The sequence below is a fragment of the Micromesistius poutassou genome (genome assembly GCF_964030765.1).
Source record: "Micromesistius poutassou genome assembly, chromosome: 22".
Lineage (NCBI taxonomy): Eukaryota > Metazoa > Chordata > Actinopteri > Gadiformes > Gadidae > Micromesistius > Micromesistius poutassou.
The window spans coordinates 13,004,865-13,023,061 of record NC_140292.1 but is presented as its reverse complement, the minus strand read 5'-3'; the positions used below and the strand labels follow the sequence as shown (position 1 = coordinate 13,023,061).

The 18,197-nt window shown below is 47.2% G+C and overlaps 1 protein-coding gene across 2 annotated transcripts; it reads right to left on the bottom strand.

The window, feature by feature from the left end:
* Positions 1–20: 20 nt before the first annotated feature.
* On the bottom strand, positions 21–14,985 carry LOC311367394 (3-hydroxy-3-methylglutaryl-coenzyme A reductase-like). 2 transcript variants are annotated; one of them, XM_084486229.1, is made up of 21 exons: positions 14,864–14,985; positions 13,601–13,806; positions 13,396–13,507; positions 13,146–13,233; positions 12,765–12,849; positions 12,567–12,672; positions 11,266–11,372; positions 11,045–11,164; positions 10,544–10,680; positions 9,956–10,242; positions 9,334–9,406; positions 9,174–9,255; positions 8,415–8,609; positions 7,768–7,926; positions 7,398–7,555; positions 4,716–4,821; positions 4,127–4,297; positions 2,332–2,472; positions 1,750–1,908; positions 1,203–1,357; positions 21–1,100 (listed from the first exon to the last, which is right to left on the bottom strand). In XM_084486229.1, exons 2-21 carry the CDS (start codon positions 13,760–13,762, stop codon positions 1,049–1,051), a joined length of 2,655 nt encoding a protein of 884 aa, XP_084342355.1. In that variant the 5' UTR covers positions 13,763–13,806; positions 14,864–14,985; the 3' UTR covers positions 21–1,048. The 2 variants fall into 2 exon arrangements, with proteins under 2 accessions (XP_084342355.1, XP_084342354.1); XM_084486228.1 differs by having other exon boundaries at positions 9,174–9,406.
* Between the last annotated feature and the right edge of the window lie 3,212 nt (positions 14,986–18,197).

Sequence of the window (18,197 nt, the reverse complement as noted above, 5' to 3'; positions counted from 1 at the left end):
ACAATGAAACCCAATTTAGGAACGGTATAAAATCTTTGAACATTCAATTTTAATCTGCAATTGTATTGTAGCATGCTAGTTTTACAATTAAGGCCCCTTTAGATATGTGGCATAACTCTGTTATGCAGAATCTAGTCATGAAATCAGAATACACAATAAATTAAAAAAGACCCTTCCAACACGTGTACATCACTCTATACAGCTGCATTAAGTTAATATGGCTCCATGTGTTTCCACTCTGGGTGGACAGAGTGATCATATACACACTCCTCTTTAACACTCAACGGGTTGTGCTCTCAACCTGCTATGCATTCAACGACATGATTTAAAAACAGACTCCACTAATGTAGCCAATACAGTGGTAGTGTAAAAAGAATTGATATGTTAAACAATATAAATCTTTTCACATTAATAGCAGCGTAAACAATCACATCGGTCTGGCATCAACAATAGAATATTATTTCCTGCACATATCTCCATTAGTAACGTTGGTTGCTCAGTGCCGTTCTATCAATGATCCCGCGGTGAGTTCAAGGTATTTGGTGAAGAAAGGCCTACGCCTTTCTTAACGCACCATCCCACACAACCACCGTGTTCAGAATATGCAGATAAAGTGGCACGGTTTACAGTCAATACAATTCAAACAAAAACAAACCAAGAAATTAAGATTAAGTGGATGTTGAGCAGCATCCGGCCAAGTCTGCACACAGCTTTAGATCGTTTGGTGAAAAACCAAAAGGTGCTCAATGACTGAGATGTAGCGCGCGCTGAGCAGGGTTCTGTCCGGACGTATGCACTGCCACTCCGGTCACATGTGGTCTCCACTTCCCGTTTCCTTGACCCGGAACGTTCTGCTCCTCCGTTACAAAAGAACAGGCAGGGATCTTTTCTCCGCAGTCACTTTAAGATTGTTTGTTTCCTTCACCGGGATTCAGTTCAACGCTCACAACTCCATGGCAACGAAAAGGGAAGAGCGCCGTTATGAGCGTCGTCTTCCTCTCGCTCTTGTCTTCCTCACGCTCTCGTCTTCGTCACGCTCTCGTCTTCGTCACGCTCTCGACTTCAATGGCGACGGCGTCTCCGACAAGTTGGCTTTAGATCTGACGGACGAAAGAGAAGGAGACGAAATGAGAAGTAAAATAAGCAACCCTACTGACGATGCATCAGATATCCCAAAAGGACACGTTTAAAACCAAACACACCTGTTGTGGGTCATGTGACTTTGGACTAGGTGACCGGCGGCCAGGGCAGCCATCAGTGACAGCTCCCCCGCCAGCACCGCGCCGCAGACCACGCGGGCCAGCTGGCGGGCATTCTCCCCTGGGTGGCCCGGGCTGGAGCCCTGCACCCCCAGCATCTGACCGGGAACACATCGTTAGTCTGACCGGGAACACATCGTTAGTCTGACCAGGGACACCTCGTTAGTCTGACCAGGGACACCTCGTTAGTCTGACCAGGGACACCTCGTTAGTCTGACCAGGGACACCTCGTTAGTCTGACCAGGGACACCTCGTTAGTCTGCTCTCCTGTTCCTACGCAGCGCTGTGCAGCGCTGTGTAGGAACAACCTCATGTCCGCAGCTCTACGGTTCTTCATTTATAATGCCGTCAGAAATGTTATTTACACGTTTGACCCTCATCAAAAGATCATTTGGATATTGCACTTGGGTGACATTGGGATTGTTATCCTATTTTCATGAATCCTTCATCACTGGTTCCTGCTCTCATGCCTCCTCCCAGGGCCCAGTACCTGCAGGCAGGCCTGCTGCGGGGGCAGGTTGGTGCCTCCCCCCACGGTGCCCAGCTCGATGGAGGGCATGGTGCAGCTGATGTACAGGTCCTCTCCGCCGGGGCCCCACGCCTCCATCTGGGTGATGCAGTTGGCGCTGCCCACCGTCTGGGCGGGGTCCTGGGGGGGTTCAGAGGGTTAGCAGGGCTGACCTTTAGGGGGCGCTCACCCCTCTGGCCCGGGGGAGAGACCCAGACTCAGGCTTGACCAGGAGCGAGCTCCAGGATTGGAATTTGGTCATTTTAGGGGCAAGGCCACAAGACAGGGCACAAAGGCTGTTTGGTTCAATTACGCTGGTTTTACCTTTCAGATTAATTCCTTAACATTCTCATTCACCAAGAAACATTAATTATGTATTAAAACATTTGTTTTAATTAAAAAACATATTGTAAAACATTGCTTTTAGAGAGACTGTGAGTATATTTAAGCAATAGATCATGACAGGCAGTGGTATACGGTCATTATACCACAGCTAAGGGGCGTTGTCCGTCCCGCCACGCAGCGGAGGGACGGTGAGTGTGTGTGAACGACTCTGGTGCTCACCTGTCCACAGGCGATGTAGATGGCGGCCACGATGTTGGCGGCGTGGGCGTTGAAGCCCCCGATGCTGCCCGCCATCACCGAGCCCACCAGGTTCTTGTTGATGTTCAGGTCCACCAGGGCGGCCGTGCTGCTCTTCAGCACCTGCAGCAGGTCAGCTCAGCGTTATCTGTGTGTCCCTTCACCTCCGTCAGTCCTAAGGGCTCAGCGTTATCTGTGTGTCCCTTCACCTCCGTCAGTCCTAAGGGCTCAGCGTTATCTGTGTGTCCCTTCACCTCCGTCAGTCCTAAGGGCTCAGCGTTATCTGTGTGTCCCTTCACCTCCGTCAGTCCTAAGGGCTCAGCGTTATCTGTGTGTCCCTTTACCTCCGTCAGCTCAGCGTTATCTGTGTGTCCCTTTACCTCCGTCAGTCTCAACGTTATCTGTGTGTCCCTTTACCTCCGTCAGCTCAGCGTTATCTGTGTGTCCCTTTACCTCCGTCAGCTCAGCGTTATCTGTGTGTCCCTTTACCTCCGTCAGCTCAGCGTTATCTGTGTGTCCCTTTGTCTCCGTCAGTCTCAGCGTTATCTGTGTGTCCCTTTGTCTCCGTCAGTCTCAACGTTATCTGTGTGTCCCTTTACCTCCGTCAGTCTCAGCGTTATCTGTGTGTCCCTTTGTCTCCGTCAGTCTCAAAGGCCTCAACAGGCCTTTGGGGTCACTTAGAATTGTCCTTATTTTTAAAGAAAAGCACTGTTTTCTGTCAACGAAGATACCATTCAATTAACAGAGTGTCTATTCGTACCCCTGGTACAAGTAGACACTCCCCTGGTACCCCTGGTACGAATAGACACTCCCCTGGTACCCCTGGTACAAGTAGACACTCCCCTGGTACCCCTGGTACGAATAGACACTCCCCTGGTACCCCTGGTACGAATAGACACTCCCCTGGTACCCCTGGTACGAATAGACACTCCCCTGGTACCCCTGGTACGAATAGACACTCCCCTGGTACGAATAGCCTTGGCCACACAGTTGGGTAAAAACACCCTTTGTGATGCGCGCGCATTCCCGGACATTCGTACACCCATTCATACTTTATATGAATGGGCTTAATGTATTTTATATATTCTATATATCCTATTTGTTTTGTTAAATGTCATGATGTCTAATAAGATACATTATGTACACAGTTCTCAGTTGTAGGGTCATCTAGTTGTAGGGTCATATAGTTGTAGGGTCATAAAGTTGTAGGGTCATATAGTTGTAGGGTCATCTAGTTGTAGGGTCATATAGTTGTAGGGTCATCTAGTTGTAGGGTCATATAGTTGTAGGGTCATATAGTTGTAGGGTCATATAGTTGTATATGAGTGAAACTGCGGAGAACAGTGTGAGTTAGCGATGCTAACTCTATAATCAAGAGGTCGCCGGATCGATTCCCTCTATTGTCAGATTTACGCTTTTGTCAGATTGTCACACTTCTATGATCACAACGCTTTTTAGTCAGCAAGCCAGACCTCCTGTGTCCTAAAGTTTCAATTTCAGTGCCTCCCTGATATTCTGAGGACAAGCCCTAAGACTTGGAGAATACTTACAGATTAAAGTAAGCCGTTTTATTTGCGTGTTCTATTGGGTAATCGTGTTAAAAGGCTAATTGATGATTAGAAAACCCTAAAAGTGAGTTTTTGTGGCAAACATGAAATTGTCTGGGTGCCCCCAGGCCTTTGAGCGGTGGTGTGAAAACGACAGCTCATCAGATGATCACTTATTAAAACGGGACAGAGAGAAGCGGGACCAGAGCGTTTGGACGTGGTGACGGTACCTCTCGCACCACGCGGGCCGGGACGGTGGCCTCGCACACCGCCGCCGTGCCGCGGCCCAGGATCCAGTTGATGGCGGCGGGCTTCTTGTCGGTGCAGTAGTTCCCGCTGACGGCCAGGACCTCCACGTCAGGGTAGTGCTGCTGGAGGCACTGCAGCGCCCGCTCTGTGCCCTGGAGGGGGCGGAGGGGAGGCACGCGTCACCAGGGGCTGCCTACAGGCCCCCAGGGGCTGCCTACAGGCCCCCCAGGGGCTGCCTACAGGCCCCCAGGGGCTGCCTACAGGCCCCCAGGGGCTGCCTACAGGCCCCCCAGGGGCTGCCTACAGGCCCCCCAGGGGCTGCCTACAGGCCCCCCAGGGGCTGCCCACAGGCCCCCAGGGGCTGCCTACAGGCCCCCAGGGGCTCTGCAGAAATGTTTCTGAAGCAGAAGGGATCCGATACCTTAAAGGTCCCGTGACGTGCCACCAGGAGTGGTGTGATGAGCCGTTACAAGCCGCTTTAAGTGCAACTTGCGGAATCGATATTCGATATAAATGATTTCATATCTTGATATAAAAGGAAGACCATTCTGTGAACCCAGCCCTACAGACCTTGGACAGCATGTTCATGCCCATGGCGTCCCCGGTCTGCGACTGGAAGCGGATGTACAGGTTCCTCCCGGCCAGCCCCACGTGCAGCTTCTGCAGGCGGGCGAACCTGAACACACAGTGAGGCTTCAGCACACACACACACACACACACACACACACACACACACACACACCCTACAGGAGAACCTAAACACACACACACACACACACCCTACAGGAGAACCTGAACACACACACACACACCCTACAGGAGAACCTAAACACACACACACACACACACCCTACAGGAGAACCTAAACACACACACACACCCTACAGGAGAACCTAAACACACACACACACACACACACCCTACAGGAGAACCTAAACACACACACACACACCCTACAGGAGAACCTGAACACACACACACACACCCTACAGGAGAACCTAAACACAGAGTATTTAGACACTAGAAAATGCATTTCCTGCAGAAAATGCGGTGAGTGCTGTAGTGCAAAGTGAGGTTGAAAATATGTTTTAATAAAGACACATAGTTTAAGACGTAAAGAAATGTTAAATTGACTTCCATTGTAAAAAATGGTATTTCAAAAGTAGAATATCTTAAAAAGTATTAAATATTTTAAAAATCTGAAAAGAAGCACGTGATTCCAGCTAATCTGAACATTTTAAAATTGGAATGGAGTCTCTAGGTGAAACATTGGGGAAGGAGATAGGTCCCAAAGTGTGTAGAGAATAAGAAAGAAGAAAGAATAAAACTTAAGAACAATAGTTGAGCTGCATGCAGCACTCACCTAATTATTGTCATACAGAATACTACAGTAAGTACAGTACAGTACAGTGACCTCAGGTCTGTTCTAAGGCCTCCTCCACCAGTACTACAGTACAGTGACCTCAGGTCTGTTCTAAGGCCTCCTCCACCAGTACTACAGTACAGTGACCTCAGGTCTGTTCTAAGGCCTCCTCCACCAGTACTACAGTGCTGACCTCAGGTCTGTTCTAAGGCCTCCTCCACCAGTACTACAGTGCTGACCTCAGGTCTGTTCTAAGGCCTCCTCCACCAGTACTACAGTGCTGACCTCAGGTCTGTTCTAAGGCCTCCTCCACCAGTACTACAGTACAGTGACCTCAGGTCTGTTCTAAGGCCTCCTCCACCAGTACTACAGTACACTGACCTCAGGTCTGTTCTAAGGCCTCCTCCACCAGTACTACAGTGCTGACCTCAGGTCTGTTCTAAGGCCTCCTCCACCAGTACTACAGTGCTGACCTCAGGTCTGTTCTAAGGCCTCCTCCACCAGTACTACAGTACAGTGACCTCAGGTCTGTTCTAAGGCCTCCTCCACCAGTACTACAGTACAGTGACCTCAGGTCTGTTCTAAGGCCTCCTCCACCAGTACTACAGTACAGTGACCTCAGGTCTGTTCTAAGGCCTCCTCCACCAGTACTACAGTACAGTGACCTCAGGTCTGTTCTAAGGCCTCCTCCACCAGTACTACAGTACAGTGACCTCAGGTCTGTTCTAAGGCCTCCTCCACCAGTACTACAGTGCTGACCTCAGGTCTGTTCTAAGGCCTCCTCCACCAGTACTACAGTACAGTGACCTCAGGTCTGTTCTAAGGCCTCCTCCACCAGTACTACAGTGCTGACCTCAGGTCTGTTCTAAGGCCTCCTCCACCAGTACTACAGTACAGTGACCTCAGGTCTGTTCTAAGGCCTCCTCCACCAGTACTACAGTACAGTGACCTCAGGTCTGTTCTAAGGCCTCCTCCACCAGTACTACAGTGCTGACCTCAGGTCTGTTCTAAGGCCTCCTCCACCAGTACTACAGTGCTGACCTCAGGTCTGTTCTAAGGCCTCCTCCACCAGTACTACAGTACAGTGACCTCAGGTCTGTTCTAAGGCCTCCTCCACCAGTACTACAGTACAGTGACCTCAGGTCTGTTCTAAGGCCTCCTCCACCAGTACTACAGTGCTGACCTCAGGTCTGTTCTAAGGCCTCCTCCACCAGTACTACAGTACAGTGACCTCAGGTCTGTTCTAAGGCCTCCTCCACCAGTACTACAGTACAGTGACCTCAGGTCTGTTCTAAGGCCTCCTCCACCAGTACTACAGTGCTGACCTCAGGTCTGTTCTAAGGCCTCCTCCACCAGTACTACAGTGCTGACCTCAGGTCTGTTCTAAGGCCTCCTCCACCAGTACTACAGTACAGTGACCTCAGGTCTGTTCTAAGGCCTCCTCCACCAGTACTACAGTACAGTGACCTCAGGTCTGTTCTAAGGCCTCCTCCACCAGTACTACAGTGCTGACCTCAGGTCTGTTCTAAGGCCTCCTCCACCAGTACTACAGTGCAGTGACCTCAGGTCTGTTCTAAGGCCTCCTCCACCAGTACTACAGTACAGTGACCTCAGGTCTGTTCTAAGGCCTCCTCCACCAGTACTACAGTACAGTGACCTCAGGTCTGTTCTAAGGCCTCCTCCACCAGTACTACAGTACTGACCTCAGGTCTGTTCTAAGGCCTCCTCCACCAGTACTACAGTGCTGACCTCAGGTCTGTTCTAAGGCCTCCTCCACCAGTACTACAGTACAGTGACCTCAGGTCTGTTCTAAGGCCTCCTCCACCAGTACTACAGTGCTGACCTCAGGTCTGTTCTAAGGCCTCCTCCACCAGTACTACAGTACTGACCTGCTGGTCTGGTCGAAGGCGTCCTTCATCACACTGAAGCCGGCGGCGGTCTCCAGCCAGGCTTTGACTTCTGCGGCTCTGCAGGCGGAGGCCAGGCGCACCACGGGGCCCCGGGTCATACCGTCAGAGAGCACCCTGCTGCTGACCCCTCCACTCAGCTGGAGGACACCAGGAGCAGGTCAGCACGGTGCAGAGCGGAGGAGGAGAGAGAGATAGAGAGATATATATATACATATACACACACACACACACACACACACACACACACACACACACACACACACACACACACACACACACACACACACACACACACACACACACACACACACACACACCTCAGATCTAATTGTAGGACAACACAACGTACGCAGAGCGCCCTGCAGCCCCTGTTGGTGCTGGCCACCAGACAGCCCTCGGTGGTCGCCATGGGGACGTGGAACTGAGCTCCGTCCAGTAGGAGCGGTCCGGCCACCCCCACCGGTACAGGCATGTAGCCGATGACGTTCTCACAGCAGTTACCCATCACCTGCAGGGACGACATGCGGAGGAGAGGGAGGACGTGATTGGCCCTCAGGGTGGACCAGCTCACGCTACCTTTGGACTCCCTCGGAACACAACATTCACACTATCCAACGCTCTAACGCTGTTGAAATCATTATTGATGATTTCAACAGCGTGATTATTATCATTTTCTTTAAATACATTCCTTAAACATCTTGGATGAGGTCTTGACCACCACTTGACTTTTGCATTTACATTAACATTACATTTACATTACATTTACATTAACATTACATTAACATTACATTCAGGGCCTTCAGCAGATGCTTCTACCCAGAGCCACTTACAATAAGTACAATTTGTCAGAAGAAGGAGAAACAACAATATATCGCTGTCGGTAGAGCAGTAACCATCACTAGGTTAACCCATACCCCGTACACAACAAAGACAGCTAGGATAAGATGCTACACAACTGAGTACTTAGTTGTTGTTTTTGAGTGCCAGGATGGATACCTTGGAGTAGTCGTAGTGCCTGAAGGGCAGCCGGGCCAGGGCGTCGGGGACGGGCAGTCTGGAGGACAGCATGTCCCTCCTGATGGCCACGCCGCGCTCCGCGTCCTGCAGCACCGCCTCCAGCCTGTAGGCCAGGATGTTGCGGGAGGTCACCAGCTTCTGCACCTCTGCATCGCTGAGATGCCTGGCCCCTCTCTGTCATCACAACGGATCAACAACCGTTAGGATGACAACAACAAACAGCCAATATCCACCGAGTGTGGACACGCACGCATTCATCATTCACAAATTACTAACTTTTGCTGGTGAAAGTTTGTTGTCTCAATGTCAGATTATAATAATACAATTATACAATTACAAATGTTGTTAAACATTGAGACAGACGCCATTACTGAAACTGTAAGGACTGAATTAGAGGTGTAACGATACACTCAAGTCACGATTCGGTACGTACCTCGGTTTTTAAGTCATGGTTCGCTATGTTTTTCGGGTAACGGGTTTAACGTTTATATATATATATATATATATTTTTTTTTTCTCTTCGGCACGTACCGAAATGAAACGTGCATCGAACCGTTACCGTACCGAAAAATTTCGGTAGGAATACGCGTATCTTCACACCCCTAGACTGAATGATGGCTCAATGCACAAAAATGGAAATCATTGTGAGGTGCAGCCTATATTATGAGCCTAACTCCCAAAACATCTCTTATCAGTCATCTCATCTCTTCTCCTCTGGTCCTCTGGGTTCTACCTCACCTGTGGATCAGCCAGGATGTCTAGACACTCGTCCAGGCTGCGGGGGTCTTCGTCCTCAGAGGAGGGGGAGGAGGAGGAGGAGGAGGAGGAGGAGGAGGAGTCCACTGGGACCGATCCACAGTGGTGGGAGGAGGAGGAGGTGGAGGAGGAGGAGGAGGAGTCCACTGGGACCGATCTACAGTGGCCGTTCTGCTCTGTGAACACTTTGGCCTCAGTCGCCTTTCCTCTGGAAACTGAAAAGCAAAACAATACAGAGAGTAAAGCAATGTTCTATTATAATACAGTTTACACTGTTATCTAACATAGCAACCAGGCAAAACATTCCATAATAAATGAAAGGTATAATATGTCACTTCTGCCACTAGGGGTCGCTCAATCTGTTTGAATTAGCCCAAGTATAGTAGCAACTTGCTAACTTAACATTATATGAGCGCCAGCGCTGTTATTTGTAGTCAAATCATTTCATTAATACACAGGATCAGGTGTTATAATCCCTTGTGCCAAAATCCAAGGAAAACACATTCAGAAGCCCCTGTCCAAACCAACCTTAGAAGCACGCTGGCCACTAAGCTACCAACCACAGGTAAAAAACACGAGACAAATAGCCCAACTAACAGCAGTAAATACAGCAGCACGCAGCATGTCGTTGGGGTTATCAAGAGGGCACCCTCTTTCACCGATGTTTCGCTAAGTTAGGCCCACGACACCTCCTGAGGGCTTCACAATGCACCTTTCACCAGACTCTCATCCTCTGAGCGCGACGTTCTGAGGGCCAAACTCACGTTGCTCCGCGAGGCCCCGCCCAGGCTGGCAGCTCGGGGTCTCACAGGGCCAGGCCGGCCAGGCGGGGCCGCTGGGGGCCGGTGGCGTGGCGGCCCCGGGGGTCCGGGGAGGTACCAGGGCCGCCGTGTCCTTCCTGCAGCAGCTCTCTGTGGCCCCTCTGCGGGGGGCCCTGATGGGGCTGGTGATGGACAGGGAGGACTCGGCCTCGCTGGGCTCAAAGAAGACGTACTTGAGGGCCAGCAGCAGGGCCAGCAGCAGGCTGAGCGCCTGCTCCAGGAGGTCCATGCTGAGGGACGTGGAGGGGGGGGGGAGCAACGCAATAAGAACTAGAACTACATCAAGCTTTCTTCTTTCATGATAATCCATAGAAAGGAGCCGCAGTCTTACTGAATACAGCATAAAGATGTGACATGTTAAGATCGTCTCTCCAAGAATTCATACGTGTCAACGGTCCCAGTCTGGGTTACAACTCAGACATATTAAAAATGCATTTCCTAGATGGGGTCACGAGTACACCAGTATTTGTAGCAGTTGTGTTGAATGCCTGGACGGGCTCACCAGCACAGAACCAGCCCGCCTGAACTCACCTGCCCAGCTCCACGGGCCACGGCCGGTCTCCAGAGCCCAGCCTGCCGGCCACGGGCCCGTCCTCCGCCGTGCGGTTGTGCCCCGGCTGGGCCGTCGCTAACCGAGAGTGGGCATGGACCAGCAGCAGGCCCAGCGACTGGGGAGACACAGCCACGGTGATTCTAGTTCTGCCACTAACCGTCATTTTCACATTCGAATCAAATGATTATTTTTTTTTTTCATCAAATCGTTTAATCTAAAAAAAATGTGGATGACAAGTGACCATAGTCCAAAGTCACGTCTTACATTCATTTGCTTTATCTGATGAGCAGCCAAGAAAAAAAATATCAGTATTCCTTTAATAAGGTTGGGTATTAACCATAAACAAATGAATTTCTGCAGCATCAAGCCGCAAAAGTTTCGGAATTGTACTTGTGACATAAAAAAAACACATTTGATTGATGTTCTGTCCATCGACTCGTGGTTGCGGCCCTATATGTCCTAGTGGTCACCAGACTCACCATGATGATCTTCACCCTCTGAGTGACTGGGTTCGGCTTGTTGACCTCCTCTTCCTCCAACACACGAGCGAAGTGGCTCAGCTGCCAGACAGGGCGGCCCTCACGACACTCCCTGGACAACTACAGAACAAACAGAAGCGTCCTCAAAAGCACCGCCACTTTGACTGGGCTCTGCAGCCACTTGTTCTGCTACTCTGTAGCTGGTGATTGGACGTGCTTACCTCCAGGACCAGGGAGACGCATGCAGGGAAGAAGGTCATGAAGACCAGGTAGTTGGCCAGGACGGACATGCAGCCGAAACAGCACATTATCTCCAGCTGGGGAACACCTGGAAGACAAAAGGATTACATTTATACGGCAATCACCCTTAACATTATGACCACAGAAAGGTCATAATGGTCACGGGATGTACGGTATGGACTAAAATGTATATCACGGTATGATTTGAGGCATAGACGGCAACGGTATTACATCAAGGTATGTTCATTTTATCTTTTAATTTCGATATAAATGCTTCTGAAGGGGTAAACTACTGGTTAGGCAGCAAAACTGCTTGGAAAAAATGCAAAATCTTTTCTCAAGTTACTTCCATTTCTGAAAAACACTAATGCTTAATAGTATGGATTTCTTTATCCACTTACTCGTGGACCTTGCCGTATAGATTTGGCATCTCAATTGGGCTGAAGTGTGTGCGGGCAGGTAACGCGTACCTGGGATCGAGTGTTTTGATCATCTCTTTAAAGCCCTTTCTATTGACATTTTGAAAGGGAACCATGTCCTTACACACTAGGTAAACAGTGACGGCGTTTGTCATCTCGTTCCACCGCTGGCTTTTTTTGTCGTAAGGACTGGCTTTGGAAAATGCCTGTGGAAGCGATGTCTGAGATGCAGAGACAGCTTCACGTCTCGTACAGTGTGGAATGAGAGCTTGTGAAGGGACTACTAGGGATAACTTTAGTTTTTACATGAAAAAGTAGTTACGTTACTGTAATTACGCGTTACTTATTTTGTAACGTGTTACACACAACACTGTCTATCGGTCACACCGGTCTCACGGTATGGTCAAAATCCATACCGTAGCACAAATTCATACCGGCGTACTTTCTATACCGTTTATATTTGTTTGTTGCATCATAAAACATGTTATCGCTGTAGGGATGGCTAAAGCGTGTGTTTATAGTGGTTGGTCACACAGCGTTATGCATACACATAAGAGTACAGCTATGTTGTAATAAAGACCCTGGTCTACACCCTACACTCCCCATATGAAACAGGATTAGGAATTGCCTCAATTGCCTTTGTTTACAGTATTCCCTTGAAGTGGACTTCTGAAGTAGCACAACTAGGCTTGTGGTCACTGGTACTGAACCCTATCTTATCATGTCAACAAACATCTGAGACACCTTGGAGGTAAGGATGTGTGTTTTTTACCGCTACTTACACTATGCCACCCAATATAAACTGTACAGAGAGTACAGTAAGAACCAAAACAAGAGAATCTCTTAAAGGCCGCGCAGGTTACCTGACATGGTCCCCACTCCTATGACCAGGCACTCCACCAGAGCGTCCAGGGTGAAGGTGGGGCCCAGGATGGACATGCCATGGGCGATGTTCTCCCTCACCTCCTCCTAAGGGGGAAGGTCCCACTCTGTTACAGCCTTTAGAGCATTTAGAGAACAATTCAGACTACATCAGGTCCCAACATGGCAGGATTTCTTACCTGAGAATTTGAGCTGAGGGCAAATTTGGCCAAAGCACAAGCTTTGGACAGGTCAATGAGCAGGAGAAAGAATGGAAGGGCTTCACTGCAGGAAAAGATGGATAATATTATGTACACTTTGCACATATATTTGTACACGATTAGCAGTACTCAAATTACATCTTTCTGTCAGTTTTCCTCACTCTATGCCAATGATTCTCACTGCAATAGACAAACGAAAGCGGGTGAAAGTGTTCTGAACAATGGATGGACTATTTCAATATATTAAGCAAACCTTTATGGAATCATAAAACAAATTTAAATGAACAGATCTTCCCCATGCAACTTTTAGGGACAAGTTGTTAAGTTTGTGATTTTTAACTTGTTAATATTTATACTCACTTGAGACCTGTCAGCTCTTTCCCGGAGAAGTGAAAGACCACTGTACTAAACACAAAGCTGGAGAACACAGTGAACAACCCTGCAATACCTAAAGAGATCCAGAAAGAACAACTTAATGATCAGACATCATCAATGTGGAACAATTAAGATAGATAGATAGATAGATAGATAGATAGATAGATAGATAGATCACATTAAGGGCAACATATTCATTAGATCAAGACGGTAAGCAGGTCTCCCTCACACTGACCAAGGATGTATTTGGAGCCCAGTTGTTGAAGGTTCTTGAACTGAAAGTATATGTAGACGATGGCCATGCAGCGCGTGACCGTCAACATGATGACATCGCTGCTCGCAATTTTCTGGAAGATTAAAAACAAATGAGGACATGAGCCATCGTCTCACGTCAACATCATCCTCTGACCTTCTAACGGAGCTCGACCTTCACGCCTCACCTCCGGACGCGTCGGGCACTCATCCCAAACGCACACCTGGCTGCCGGCCACGAAGCTGTTCAACGACATGAGACACACGGTGAGAGCGATGGTTCCCACCATCACTTCCAGCGGGTGGGACGCGACCAGCAGGCCGTGCAGCCTGAAGAGCCGGCTCAGCATTCTTCTGACCGCCGTTTACACCACCTCCTGGTTCTCCAACCAAACTGTGTGGACAGAGACAACTTGTTTAACCCAATAGTGGCGACCCCTTCCTCTGTTATGGAATCATCCCAAAGACACATGGTTGTATGAGGTCTTCAACAATATGACTGATCATTAGTACTGGTGTGTAACATGGTCATCTCCCGACCACCCCAACAATATGACTGATCATTAGTACTGGTGTGTAACATGGTCATCTCCCGACCACCCCAACAATATGACTGATTAGTACTGGTGTGTAACATGGTCATCTCCCGACCACCCCAACAATATGACTGATCATTAGTACTGGTGTGTAACATGGTCATCTCCCGACCACCCCAACAATATGACTGATTAGTACTGGTGTGTAACATGGTCATCTCCCGACCACCCCAACAATATGACTGATCATTAGTACTGGTGTGTAACATGGTCATCTCCCGACCACCCCAACAACATGACTGATTAGTACTGGTGTGTAACATGGTCATCTCCCGACCACCCCAACAATATGACTGATTAGTACTGGTGTGTAACATGGTCATCTCCCGACCACCCCAACAACATGACTGATTAGTACTGGTGTGTAACATGGTCATCTCCCGACCACCCCAACAACATGACTGATTAGTACTGGTGTGTAACATGGTCATCTCCCGACCACCCCAACAACATGACTGATTAGTACTGGTGTGTAACATGGTCATCTCCCGACCACCCCAACAACATGACTGCTGTCCTGGAGGTCTGCAGAAGACATATGCTACCACTTCACTCACCATACTGTGTTTAAAACTCGTCCACACTACCAAATAACGTCTCTACTTTTAACCATCGTGTTAAATGCCATCGCGTCTCACTGGTCGACTGAGGTTGCACGTCAGAGCCCGCTCGGCTCATCACAGCAGCCCTGTCAGAGGGCTGTCAGCTCCCCACAGGGCGTTAGCATCCGCGTTAGCATGGGGCTAGCGCTGTGGTGTGAACTTAGTCCAGTTGTTGACACAAGGTCATTTCGTGACAGAGTCTGTGTATATAAAGCATCGTCTTAATCGGACCGCTTGTGAACAGTCGGCCTACCTTAATGGTGAGTATTGGCGTTCATCGGGCGTTGTTTTGACAGTGACACACCGCGACCCGTCCGCCTCTCAGGAGCTCTGATGTAATCCTCCCCCCGCAGCACCGAGACCAACATGGCGACCCGGAAGCGACCGCGAAGCTCCGTGGTGACGACGTGGTTACGTCACGTGCTACGTCACCTTAAAGGAAAGCGTTGTCGTTCGTTTGTCTTTGTTGCGCCGTTCTATGTGACATTATATATTTTGTATGGGAACCAATAAAGGCTTATAAAGATTTGGCTTTGTGAAGTTCCCTAATAATTTCCATTAAATTAATTACAATTAGAATATTTGGCTTTTGGATACATACATACATACATACATACATATATATATATATATATATATATATATATATATATGTATGTATGTATGTATGTATGTATGTATGTATGTATGGATGTATATATATATATATATATATATATATACATATATATATATATAATGATATTCTACAAAAGGCGAGAGGAAAACAACAATTGAATTGAACAAAGTGATGCTGCATGTGATGAGGCCGTGTGTTTGAGGTGTAGGATCATGAACCCACCTGACCAATAAGCAATATTACATGTTCATGCAGGACATGACAATAAAGTATATTCTATTCTATATGAGCTGAACCCTTTCAGTCTGACATACTAGACCAGATACCTGCCATGTTGCATTTACCATGTTTGCCACTACCAGTAACGGCTCCTTTGAACCACAGTAGACATTAACATCGATCACCAGTGTCATCGCCTGTGTCGTTGTTAGGTTGTTTTTGTATTAATGTGTGGTGGACGTATTGGGTCCAGGTCTCCACTCTGACCCTGTTTTCTCCACATGAGACACAAGACAGGGGTATCATCAGGTACCCTAACACTAGAGCGCCAAACTGTCAGTCAGAAAACATCTGACAAAGATAAATAAATAACACAACAAACAATATACAAAACCTTTATGTAGATATTACTTATGATTAATCGGCACAGGTTATTGCCCTTTTAATGTATTTTATCAGATTATGTTTATCTAGTTCATTTATCAACATTATTTATTTGTAGATTCATACCATTTTAGCGCTGGTGTATGTTTACTTGTTACCGTGTGTATAAGCTGCTCAAACAAATTGCCACTAGTGGGATTAATACATTTGTTTGTATTATATTGTATTGTATTGTCTTAGAGTCAGACAGGCCTTGATCTTCACATAGCCCCCCCCCAGACCCTCAGGGGAGAGAGACAGAACACACACAATGCATTCCACAATGCATTCCCTTCATGTCTCCAAATGTTTGGAATTAACCAAAATGTGAACATTCCTCAGGTTCTTGAAGTAAAAAAGAATACGAGTAAGAATCTTGGTTCACTGGTTCTTGGTAACATAGTTGCTCATCTACATCATATAGAATGATGTATTAATAATAGGTGTTAAAAATATATTCTATTCATTCCATAGAAATATGTGTTGAATGGTATTTTGTCCACCACTTTATTGGATGTATCTGCAAGTTCATTGTAGGCATTAGTCTTCACTTTTCATGCTTAGCTCTGTTTTTATGGTCAACTAATGGTGAACATGTCGGGGTGTTCACCCCCTGATGACCTCACCTGAATGCTTCTCATTTGTGTCTCTCTTCAGCAGCACTATTGTGGAGTTTCCCCCTGGAAGAAACGGTGAAGGACAGTGTGGAGGGGGAGCTGTTCAACTGCTCATCAGAACAGGACAATAGTTCCTCTGGCCTTGCCTTTTTGTGCTATCGGCTTTCTGTCTTCATAGACAACGTCTGCTACTGCCCTTCACTGTTTGAACTGTGTCAAATCTCTCATGGCAATTTATAAGGCTTGAGCAGGTACCTTGATGTAGAACTCTTATTTCACACTCTGTTCCAACTGTTTGAAGCCACACTCGACACACCAGTCCAACGATTGTCTCCCCTGCTTTGCTCAGGTACAGACTGAGGGTCATTTCATGGCAGTTGCAACCAATAAGGGATGCGATGAGGTTCTCCTTGATGGCAGTCGGTCCATGAGCTGTTTATTGTGTTTATCTTTGTTCTTCATGACTTTCAACAAGTCTGCTTCACCCGTCATGATCTCCCTTTAAACTAATCTAACTTGGTGTCTGTATGTTTAGAAGTCTTAACCACACCACACACTTACTCTGTGAAACTGTGGATTAAATTATTGAGAATACATTTCAAACCACATACAACCAAAATAAATATTATAGGGTTATAGTGTTTTATATCATAAGTGTATTATAGTGTTCCTTAACATGCCATATATGATCGTGAGTAACAATCTCTAATAATCGCCAGACATTAAAGTACGCTGTGCATATAAGTCAGTACAAATAATGTACACATAATTAGGTTGAAGGGAACATTGAGATACACAGCAGGGAGACTTTATTAGCCAACATTCCCTGCTGCCTAGAATCATGAAAACACAAAATAAGGCGTTGATGTTGACAGGTATTCTGAGCTCATTTGTAAGCTATGGTACCCGTTCCTCACACTCACAGACATGTACGGCTCAACCAACTTTCTAGCTGGGTTATGTATTTATTTTTGAATCTGGTATTTGCAGAAATCACCTGACCCAATGATATCTATGATACTCATCATGTCTGTCACAAGACACACTGTGTTTTAATTGATTGATTGATTCTTTTAATGCCAGGCTGGTGGATTTTTTTTCAGTACAGCTCCTTGGTACAGGTTCCAACATTACAAACATATAACATCGATATACAAACAGACAGACACATTACATAGTACATAAGGGGCGTGCTTCATCCTCACTCTTCAGAGTTCAGAATGTTAATTGCAATAGGAATAAACATTCTGAACTCTCATTCTGAAGAGAACAAAGGCAGTATAAGGCCTATAAAGCTATATACCTCCATTTTAACCTGGTGAGCTTAAAGCTACAGCTTTAGCTTAAAATACTCTTCAATCAAACTTATTGAAAGGCATGGCCATTTTTCATTTGCAAACACAATTTCACGGATTCTACATTTTACTTTTACAGAAGAAGAATGTTGAATGTTATGTATCCTACACTCTGAGGGGAATCATTTTACTTAAGTAGTCTATAAGTATATGTATAGGGGTATTACTTAAAGTAGAATATGTGTAACAAACTATAGGAATATCTCTATGCTCCAATACACTGTAAATATAGGTCTAACAGTGCGAATAGTTGTGCTGTAAACACACTTTGTCAACGCACAGGGGTAGTCTACAACATAAAATCAATATTGGCAATGAGTCATCGTGGTTGGCCTCATGTTTGTTGTTGGAAGG

Coding starts and splice junctions, on each gene's coding strand:
- LOC311367394 (XM_084486228.1), bottom strand. CDS start 13,762: ATGCTGAGCCGGCTCTTCAGGCTGCACGGCCTGCTGGTCGCGTCCCAC. Junction 4,822..7,397: donor GCCTTCGACCAGACCAGCAG/GTCAGTACTGTA, acceptor CTGTGTGTTCAG/GTTCGCCCGCCTGCAGAAGC. Junction 1,358..1,749: donor CGCAGCAGGCCTGCCTGCAG/GTACTGGGCCCT, acceptor GTTCCCGGTCAG/ATGCTGGGGGTGCAGGGCTC.